Raw genomic sequence first — 10,105 nt, 5'->3', positions numbered from 1 at the left:
AAAAAAAAATGCTAAACTGGCATTAATTGTATTTTTAGCTTCTAATTCTTTGATACAGTCCCAGATTAACCAGTCCAGTATTTTGCCAACGATTGAACTCACCCTAATATGGTCTGTGGTTCCCTTTCCAAACATTGGAAAGGCCCTGGCATTCCACCAATCCTTTGGACTTTCCCTAGGTTTCTAAGACTTGTTAAAAATTAACAGTAAGTGGTTCAGAGAGCTCTTTGGCTAGCTCCTTTAAGACTCAGGGTGTAGGTTTTGCAGCACTGCTATGAATATGTTTAATTTTAGCAACAGCTGCTAGTATGGATTTCCCTCCTCACTTGTAATGAAGCCAAAACTGTCTGAGGCCTTTTACTGGTATTTTAAAGCCTTTGTTGCTGTCAAATTCGGGGGTGCCTCTTTTCTGTGAATTGCAGCACTTACTTTGTGATTCAGCTGTTAAAACGATGAAGAGAATGGCTATGGCAGAATTTAGGGATGGGGAGACCTATATTAGGTCAGGTTGCCGGTCCTCGCCTGTCACTCGGGGCCATACAACAGCTGCTGGGGGAAGTGGCGCCTGGGCACAGGGAAGCTCTCGCCTAGCGAAGTTCTTCCATCCGCACCAACATTGTCCCCTCCAGCAAAACGCAATGAGAGCGCGCGCCGCGAACCACCCCCAGGCAGCGCAGGTTCTAGCCTACAGGCAGGACTCACCGCCCCGCAGTGCTGGAGCCGCTGCTAAGGGGGCGCGCCGGGCGAGGTAAGGGAAGCTGTAGGCCTCGCAGGTGGGGTGGGAGCAACCGCCGGGCTCCCCGCAGCATGGCGCGTGCCGGACCCTCGCAGGCGCTGGGCTGGTTCGGCTCACTCGGCAGGAATAGAAAACTGCCTCCCCCCGGCACCCCCAGTGGCCAATGCCCTTAGCAGAGGGAGCCGGACCCGCCCCGCCTCGCCCGCGGGGGTGAGAGCTGCCCTGTGGGGGTGGGGAGCGGGCACACGGAGCCACCCCCCCAGCGAACAAGGTCCTGCTGCCTTCCCTGTCAGCGAGTGTGAAGTGACACCACATCGATCGGAGGGGGCCAGGGGCAAAGCCCGTGCGCCCGGGCAGAGCCGCGCCAGGCTCGCCCAGGATTGGCAGCCTCGCAGTGGGGCCAGGGTCCGAGGGAGGGAAGGAGGATGTTGCGGGTTCGGCAATGGGGGTTGGGGGCAGCCCCAGCCACCCAGGACGCATCCCGCCCCTCCTACGAGGCTATAAAGGGGCGGGCTGGGCTGGGCTGTGGTCGCCGAGTTTAGCTGCGCCGCCGGGACAGACTCCAGCCGCCGTCAGTAAGTGCCTGGGTGCAAAGGCAGCGCTGTTAACGCCCCGGGAAAGATGCAGTCGCCGCCTGTTGCAGCGAGCCCCCAGCATGCCAAGAAGAAGGTAAATGCCCGGGGACTCGCGCTTCTCTTGGAGGCGCGGGCAGCCCCCAGTCCGTGCCAAGTGCAGGCGCTGGAGCCGCTGTGCAGGGTGGCTTTAGGAAGTGCTGGGCCCAATTTGAACATTTTCTGTGGGGCCCCAGCAGGAATGATTACAAAAAAAAACCTCCTGTTAAAAAAAAAGCCTTTTATTTCTTAGCAACCAGTTGCCTGTAAAAAGTTCTGATTTAAGGGATGTGCCTCAGTATGTATTTTTTTGTACCAATAGGCAGGGGGTGCGGCAGGGGTTGGCTGGAGACAGAGCAGGAGGTGCAGGGCTATCTGTGGGAGGGGGTGTGGGTACAGGGGGTACAGCCCACCCTGGAGGGTAAGTGTCTTCTCCTCCTTCCTCCCCCACCGGAGTTGCAGCAGCAGCCCAGGGCTTGGGGGCTATTTAAGGGCCCATGGCTCCCCTGCTTCCTCTGCCCCAGCCCTTTGAATAGCCGCGGGAGCCCTGGGGAAGCGCCGGGGCTCAGGGGACTATTTAAAGGACCGGGGCAGCAGAGGCAGCTGGAGCCCCCTGCTACCCCAGGGCTCTGGGGGTTATTTAAACGGCCTGGGGCTCCCTTGCTTCTACCACTCCGGCCCTTTAAATAGTCACAGGAGCCCTGGGGAAGCGGTGGTGGTCCAGCAGCTACTTAAAGGGCCGGGGCGGTAGAAGCAAGGGGAGCCCTAGACTTTTTAAATAGCCCCCAGAGCCCTGCAGCCCTATGCCAGGGCTCCAGCAGTGGGACTCTGGTGGCAATTTAAAGGGCCTGAGACTCCAGTCCCTGCTGGGAGCCCCAGGCTCTTTAAATTGCCCCCTGGGGAAGCTGTGCCACCCCCATACAGCGCAACAGCAGGGCTTGGGCATGGGGCCCTCTTTGGCGCGGGGCCCGATACAGGGGAATTGGTTGAATTGGCTTAAAGCCGGCCCTGCCACTGGGGTGATGGGAGCGGTCGGCCCGGCATGTCCCTTATGGGTAGCTGCTTGTGGCTGCTCCAGCTGTCCCATGATGTGCTCCAAGGAGAAGTGATCGCCAAAGCTCCCGCTAAGGGTTTGAGCCCCTCACTTGCAAAGTCTGGAGACACAGCTTTGCTGAGCTACCATGGGTGGGCACCGCCCCCTGCTCCCATTGGGGATGCTGCTGCTAGTGCATAGCTGAGGTAGGGGGTGGGAAATAGAACGGTCACGCAAATTGAGGGAGGCAAAATCTTGTTCTGAGAACAGCAGTAGTCATCTCTCTGATATTGCCACCTTTTTCCAGCCACAGACCTTTTCCTCCCAGGGCATTTCAGCAGGTTTCAGAGTGGTAGCCTTGTTAGTCTGTATCAGCAAAAACAAATAGGAGTACTTGTAACACCTTAAAGATTAACAATATTTGGGTCTAAGTTTTTGGGCTAAAACCCACTTCATCAGCTACATCAGCTGATTTCAGACAATTTTGAGGCTGAGAAGTAGTTTCTATAGTTGGCAGGTTCAACAGGCATTGTCACGTTTAGTAACAGAATTTGCAGTCCTGCTTTTTCCTAGGACAGACCTCTACAAAATTTCAAGTGTGGGTTCACTCCTTTGGAAATCTTAGATTTAGTTTGCAGACCCCCAGGGGTCCGTGGACTACAGGTTGAAAACTACTGTCTTAGGACTTTACCTTTTTAAAAACTCTTACAACCCTCTTATTGTTGTTTTATAAATCAAAAGGTAAATGTATAAACATACAGTGAAAAGTTGAAGAGTTAACAGAAGCAAAATATGATCCCATGATCATAAATGTATCCACTGAGCTATTAAATTATTATGATAAATTATTCTCTTATATAACTTTATGCTGCAACATTCATATTTGGAATGTAATGGCTTGACCAAATGAGTGAGGAAATCAAGCCACTTATGAGTTCTTACCAGGAATAAATTTGAATCATTTGTTGTTTTATATTATTTGATATGCTGGATGAACAGTGTTCATTATTCTTTAAAATTCTAGGAGTTCTGTATGTTAAGTTGTTGCTAAAATACCATATGCACAATTCTTAATCAGATGGGATTTCTATCCCTAGCTTCCTTGCAACTGTACAAGATTAAAGTTACTCCTCTATATATGTATATGACTAAATCCCTATGTTTTTTGTGAGGGTACACAGATAAATGAGGGCCTTTGTACAGTCAGACAGTTAGTTGAAGAAATATACTTAGATTGATGGTAACAGGCTACAATCCATTACACTTATAAGACCCAACATTTGAACAATATCTAAACAAAATTCAGTGGTTTCAGAGTAATAGCATTTACCAGGTATCTCTTCATGAAAGGGTCTGTGAAACCATATAATTATACCACGTTCATGGAACATTGCACTTGTGTGAAAATGTTTTAACTATTCTAAGTAACACTTACGATTACTATAAATGAAAGGGATCAGAGGGAAATTTTTGTTTCTGTTTTGCTTTATATAAAACACTGTATTTACAGCTACTTTTACTGTTCCCCTTAATATCCAGAAATTAAGCTGTAGCTATGCTACCAATTATCCCTAAAATTTCCTATCGTTGCTAGCACCAACTGGTATAACTCCACTCATGGTAGCATGGATAGGAAATTGTGGGGAGCCTAAATTAAAAAGGCCTTAGTTAGTTTTCCATGATGATTGTGTACGTCTTTCACCCAGGAAAGGGATTAAAAAAGATTTTAATCTAGCCCTTGAGCTCCTGCCGGGGAGTAGGCTTGGGAGCTTTCCCCGCTCCAGTGCTCCAGCTGGGGAGTGGGGCTAGGGTTTGCTTTGCTCCGCTCCACGCGTGCAGCAGCTCTGCACAGCTCCTGGCAGCAGGAGCAGCCAGGGGGTTTCGCACGCTGCCCCTGCCCCAAGTGCCGGCTCTGCAGATCCCATTGACCAGGAACCATGGTCAATGGGAGCTGCGGGGGTGTGCCTGCGGACAGGGCAGAGCTGTGTGGCCCTACCTCTGAAGGGCAGACAGGCTGCTGTTTCCAGGAGTTGCTTCAGGTAAGCGCTGCCAGGATCGTGCACCCCGAGCTCCCCCAACCCCCTGCCCCAGCCCTGATCACCCACCAAATCCTTTAATCCCAGCCTGGAGCACCTTCCTGCACCCCAAACCCCTCATCCCCAGTCCCACCCCAGAGTCTGCACTCCCAGCCAGAGCCTCCCCCCTGTGCACCCCAATCCCCTACCCCAGCCGAGAGCTCCCTCCTGCCCTTTAAACGACTCCATCCCAGCACTGAGCACCCTCCTGCACTCCAAACCCCTCTTCCCTAGCCCCACCCAGAGTCTGCACTCCCAGCTGAAGCCCTCATCCCCCCTGTGTGTCAGTAAAATGTTACATGCATGCTTTTTTAGCTGTGGCATGATACCTTCCTTGTGTCATTTTGTACCACAAGCTACTTGCGTTGCAGCATTGCCTAGATGACCTTTATCTCAGCTGAAGAGTAAATGAGTTACTAAAAAAGTAGGACACTAGTGTTTCTTTTCCAGTAGTTAACAAATATTTTGGGAGCACGTAGGGCCCGTAATGGGTGGGATTTTAACCATTTATTTTCACGGGAGCATGACTGGGCCCCTGACGTGTGATTTTTGGGAATGGTGCATTTTTCAGTTTTTAATAAAATTGTGATCATAGTTGAGAGCCTAGGTACTATATGTATGCTTATTATAATAAAATCCTACATGCTTTGAAAACTGACCTGCCATTGTTTTAAGCCTGAAAGATGCTTTAAAGAAACAGAATAACATGTTGCTGCTGCTGCTGTTGTTCTGATTGCAGTAGCTCCCAAATTATGCTTGGCTGTTCCCAAAAAACAAAGGATGACAAAGTCCCTATCTTGAAAAGTGTGTAGCCTACAAAACTACATAGCTACACTCCATCAACCTTTCCTGCCTTATTATTCAGGGTATTCTAGAACGTCTAGATGCTGGAGAAATTGTGATTGGAGATGGAGGATTTGTGATAGCTCTTGAAAAGAGAGGTTATGTAAAAGCTGGACCCTGGACTCCAGAAGCTGCAGTAGAACACCCAGAAGCAGGTCAGTCTTAACAAGAAACTGTAATCATGTGGAGAATGTAAAAATCTTTGACTATATGTAATAAATAAATTATATATTTTTTAATTAGAATTCCTAGCAGGTTTTTAAATAGAAGTATCGAAACAGCTGCTCGATTATTTAAGACTCATGCACCTTTGTTGTAGTGGGGCTATTTTAGGAGCTGTGTATTGACTTAAAATAATATAGTTTATTTAATACCTACAAGAAATTAGAAGTTTTTAATAAAGAATGTAAGGGCTTAAAGATCTTTTCATATACTCCACTATACTCTCATACTTTCAAGATTTACTCCACTGCGAAATGAGAAAAAATTAAAGTCTGTAAGCAGGGCTTTGGAGTGGAGCCTGGAGCTGGAGTGCAGAGCAGCTCTGGAGCAGTGGAACTGCAGGTTTTTGCCTGGAACTGGAGCACAGCTCCAAAGCCCTGGCTGTAAGAACATAAGAAATGCTAAAGTGGAACAAACTAAGTATCTTCTCTCTGACAATGGCCAATGCAACATACTTCAATGGATAGTGTAAACTCCTTCTGTCTCCCCCAAAATGCACCTAATGGAACAATTCTCTACCATGAGGAGGAATTTCGTCCTGACCCAGGAAGTGATCAGCTTCTGCCTCAAAGCATGAGGACTGAAAATTATAGCATAACAAGTGTAATGTAGATGCAATTATCTATTTATGTATGCAATCTTTTCTAGAAACTTAGTAGTCCTTATAACATCCTGTGGCAGCATATTCCACAAGCCAGTTTACAACGTGTAGAAAAATATTTCCTTTGATACATTTTGAATGTGGTGCCCTTAAATTTAATACAGAAAATAGGAGTGCCAGAGTAGCCTTTATAACAGGTCTATAAAATAACTAATATTTCCTTGCTCTAATCCTTTCAGTCTTCTTTGAGCCTCTCTTTATATGGAAGCCTTCTCACAATGCCTTTTAAACAAGGCTTAAAACCATCTCTGACACTTGCTAGTAATGTGCTGATAACCTATTACTCATGTCTATAACATGCTTACAACATTTATTAACCCTTTATGTACTATTAATAAATGTATTCCCTTAATATGAAGTGTGAACATTTCCTCTTCTGTGCAGTGTGGTGCCTCCCCTGCACTGCTGACTTTTGCTCCTCCACCCTGCATGGTCATGTTACACAGAAAGTAGGTGTGGAAAATAGGGGAAGCAGCTGGCGTGGCCAGTTGGTATGAGAACTGCTACAGAACTATCAAATCCCTCCTACCTTGTAAGGAAAGCACATAAGAGATGGAGGCTCTGGACAGGGGGCAGGGAGGGAAAAAGAACGGAGGGAAAGAGTGGGAGCCTAGGAAGAGAAGGAGAAGATGAGGACTAAGGAAAGGAGACCATGTGAGGGAGGAGATGGGCAGGGCAGATGATGGGGAGAGCAAGTGTGTGTGTGTGTGTGTGTGTGTGTGTGTGTGTGTGTGTGTGTGTGTGTGTGTGTGTGTGTGTGTGTGTGAGGTTTTTTAGGGGAGAGAAATCTTACCTGAGTAGAGATAAGAGAGTTCAGAAATGAGCCCTAAATGCCTACAATGTGAGATGTGTAAACAATTTAAAATGCTATCACTGTACTGAAACCCTTGCAAGATTTCTAATACTATTGCTTGGTCATGTGTGTGAAGTCAGATTTTGTCAAAAAGGGGGGGTTGAAATAAAAAAATGATTTGAATGAGTTGTACTTTAAAACTTTAAAAATACAGCACAACTTTAGCTAATACACCTGAACTATGACTGCAAAGAACTCTTAAATTATTGTTAAGATTCTAGTAGCTGCTAGAGGCCCCAACCATGATGGGGTCTATTGTGCAAGGCACTGTGCACCTAGGAAGAGACAATCACTGCTTTTAAAGAATTTACAATCTAAATAGACAAGACAGGCAAAGGAAGTAACATCCCCCTTTACAAAGAGATTTAAAAATGTAAAGAGATATTTGTGATATGCCAGAAGTAACCTAGGAAGTCTGTAGCCCAGCTGGGAATTACTGGGTGAAATTTGTTGGCCTTTGTTACGCAGGAGGTCAGACTGGATGATCGTGATGGTCCCTTCTGGCCTTAAAATTGATGACTTAAACCCATTTATCGTGAGGTTTCAGGCCAGTGTCTAAACCATAAGGCTATCCTTCCTCTCTAAATATTGACAAATTTAAGATCCTGCTAATTCCTTACCTGGTTGTTTAGGATATTCATCTAGTTTGCATGTTTATGAAACAATTTTATTGGTTCACCTGCATCACCAGTTCCTTGATTTTGTGAACTGTGCACTCTGCTGGGGGTGCCGCAATCATCAGTAAAGAACACTTGAAGCCTGTGGGGAGAGGGAGGTAAAACAAGTCAAGCATTATTAAGGCGCTGTAAGAGAATGTGTGGTCTCTCTTATTGATCCACACTCTTAGCAGAAGTTGGAACCCTTCAAGGAGTTGCTATTTCAGCCTTGTTGACTGACTGACTGTTCATTGGCCCATGAAGGATACAAAAGACACGGGAAAGGTTCCTGTGGTTAGCACAATATAGGTTCTGGAGCTCAGCTGTCATAAGATAAAAACTTTAGGAGCAGCCAAATCCAGAGAAGGGTTGGCTGGATTCTTGTGATAACTTTATTAAAAAAGTAACACGTATGTGCACACACCCACACCCTGCCCCCCAGAAGGGGGTGAGTCTTGAACATGTTCTAACTGTTTTAGAGTAGGGTAAGATTTCCATTGGCTCACAGGAGAACAGCACTTATTTTACCCTGTAACATAGGCACCAGCATACTACAATGATGAGCATTACTGCACTAGAAGAGGGTGTGCTGTAGTGTCACACAGCAGAAACAGGATCCATGAGGACTGTGAAGATTGTAAAAAGCATTTTCAATTTTCTGACCAGCTGTATCAATGACCCTTTATGGCTGAAAGAAAAACAAACTAGTAGATCCTAGAAGTATTCTGAAGTGGCCCTTTGTTTGGAATGAATGACCTATTTCTAAAATTAAATGCTGCTCACACCTGGAGTGTTTTGACTGTCTCTGTTCAAAGGATGTGAGATTGAAACTTGATACTGCTGCTTGATGCAGGATTTGAAGAACTTTCAGAACTCTGAAGTTGAGCAATAAGCTATGTTCCTGACTGGTTCTTGTGTAATAGCTGGTATAAGCAGTGTTCTGTTAGAGCAGCCTCCTGGGTTATTCCAGAGTGTGAGTGCAGGATAAGAGTAATCTGGTTTCTGTGCTCAGCACTGCCCTCTACTGAGGCCTGGTCTACACTACGCGTTTAAACCGAATTTAGCAGCGTTAAACAAATTTAACGCTGTACCCGTCCACACTACGAGGCCCTTTATATCGATATAAAGGGCTCTTTAAATCGGTTTCTGTACTCCTCCCTGATGAGAGGAGTAGCGCTAAAATCGGTATTACCATATCGGATTAGGCTTAGGTGTGGCACAAATCGACGGTATTGGCACCGGGCGGTATCCCACAAGTGTTACCACTGTGACCACTTGGACAGCAATTGAACTCGGATGCAGTGGCAGGTTAACAGGAAAAGCCCCGCGAAATTTTGTTTCATTTCCTGTTTGCCCAGCGTGGAACTCTGAGTCAGCACGGGTGGGATGGACACCTCAGTACATGACGCACACCACCGATTAATGTATTTAGTGTGGCCGCATGCACTCGACTTATACATCTGTTTTACAAAACCAGTTTATGTAAAATTGGAATAATCCCGTAGTGTAGACATATCCAAACTCCTGAGGGCCTGTGCCAAAAATAAAAATAAACTCCGCACAATTTTAAAAATCTGCAAATGTTACACTGGTCTACAATATGAGAAGTCGTCTGTTTCAGAGATAAAATGTGGTATTTATTATGTTTTGATTTGCTGAATTCAAATATGACAATTAACAACTGATTGGCGACTGTTTCTAAGATATTAAGTTTTTACATTTATGTCTATGTATATTGTGTAGACAGTAGAGTTTTAATCATAAATTGTAAACCAAGGTCTTTTCATGCGTTGATGGTTGCTTTACATGATAATATTTCACCTGTCCTGTTTATGTAACACTTTAAAAATCAGCAAAAGGTTATATAAATAAATTTATTATGAAACAAGGCAAAAAAACTATTATGTACATAGTTAGTCCTATTCAGTGTCTACTTGGCCTTCTTGGCTTGTCACTTGTATTCATTAAATGGAGCATCTCTTGTCACTGTCGCACAACAGTCTGCAAGCATTGATGGGCTCCATTTTCCCTGATGGCGTTTCTCCATTGTTGCATGTCCTGGTGAAATCGCTTGCCGTGCTCATCGCTTACTGCTCCGCAGTTCGGTGGAAAAAATCTAGATGAGAGTGCAAAAAAATGTATCTTTGGTGACATGCTGCAACCAAGGCTTTTGTATGCCTTGAGGAGGTTTTCCACCAAACAACCTGTAGTTGTCTGCTTTGTTGTTTCTCGAGAAAAATTATTGCATATATGGAAGGGTTTCCATGCCATCTTTTCGTTGCCACGCGTGCATGGTCAAATGCATCATCTCGAAGAAGTTACGAATCTGAGGACCACAAAGACACCTTCCTTTATTTTAGCTTCACTTAACTTGGAAATTTCCACAGTTGGTACTTTAAAAGGCTGCTTGTGTTT

At 45.7% G+C, this 10,105-nt stretch overlaps 2 protein-coding genes across 2 annotated transcripts in view; one reads left to right on the top strand and one right to left on the bottom strand.

Annotated features, from left to right (window-relative positions):
- The window catches only part of DMGDH (dimethylglycine dehydrogenase), a 105,293-nt gene extending 104,466 nt beyond the window's left edge, over window positions 1–827 (bottom strand). Inside the window, 1 exon segment of the mRNA XM_075066995.1 lies at window positions 703–827. Coding sequence (XP_074923096.1) covers window positions 703–809 — 107 coding nt within the window. The 5' untranslated portion in view covers window positions 810–827.
- A 203-nt stretch (window positions 828–1,030) lies between these two features.
- LOC116823758 (betaine--homocysteine S-methyltransferase 1-like) overlaps window positions 1,031–10,105 on the top strand; it is a 31,103-nt gene continuing 22,028 nt past the window's right edge. The window contains exons 1-2 of the mRNA XM_032778559.2: window positions 1,031–1,405; window positions 5,321–5,453. Coding sequence (XP_032634450.2) covers window positions 1,358–1,405; window positions 5,321–5,453 — 181 coding nt within the window. The 5' untranslated portion in view covers window positions 1,031–1,357. The remainder of the gene's footprint in view (window positions 1,406–5,320; window positions 5,454–10,105) is intronic.

The sequence above is a fragment of the Chelonoidis abingdonii genome, chromosome 6 (assembly GCF_003597395.2).
Source record: "Chelonoidis abingdonii isolate Lonesome George chromosome 6, CheloAbing_2.0, whole genome shotgun sequence".
In the NCBI taxonomy this organism is placed as follows: domain Eukaryota; kingdom Metazoa; phylum Chordata; order Testudines; family Testudinidae; genus Chelonoidis; species Chelonoidis abingdonii.
The sequence above is the reverse complement of the archived record's forward strand: the minus strand, read 5'-3'. Positions and strand labels throughout refer to the sequence as shown.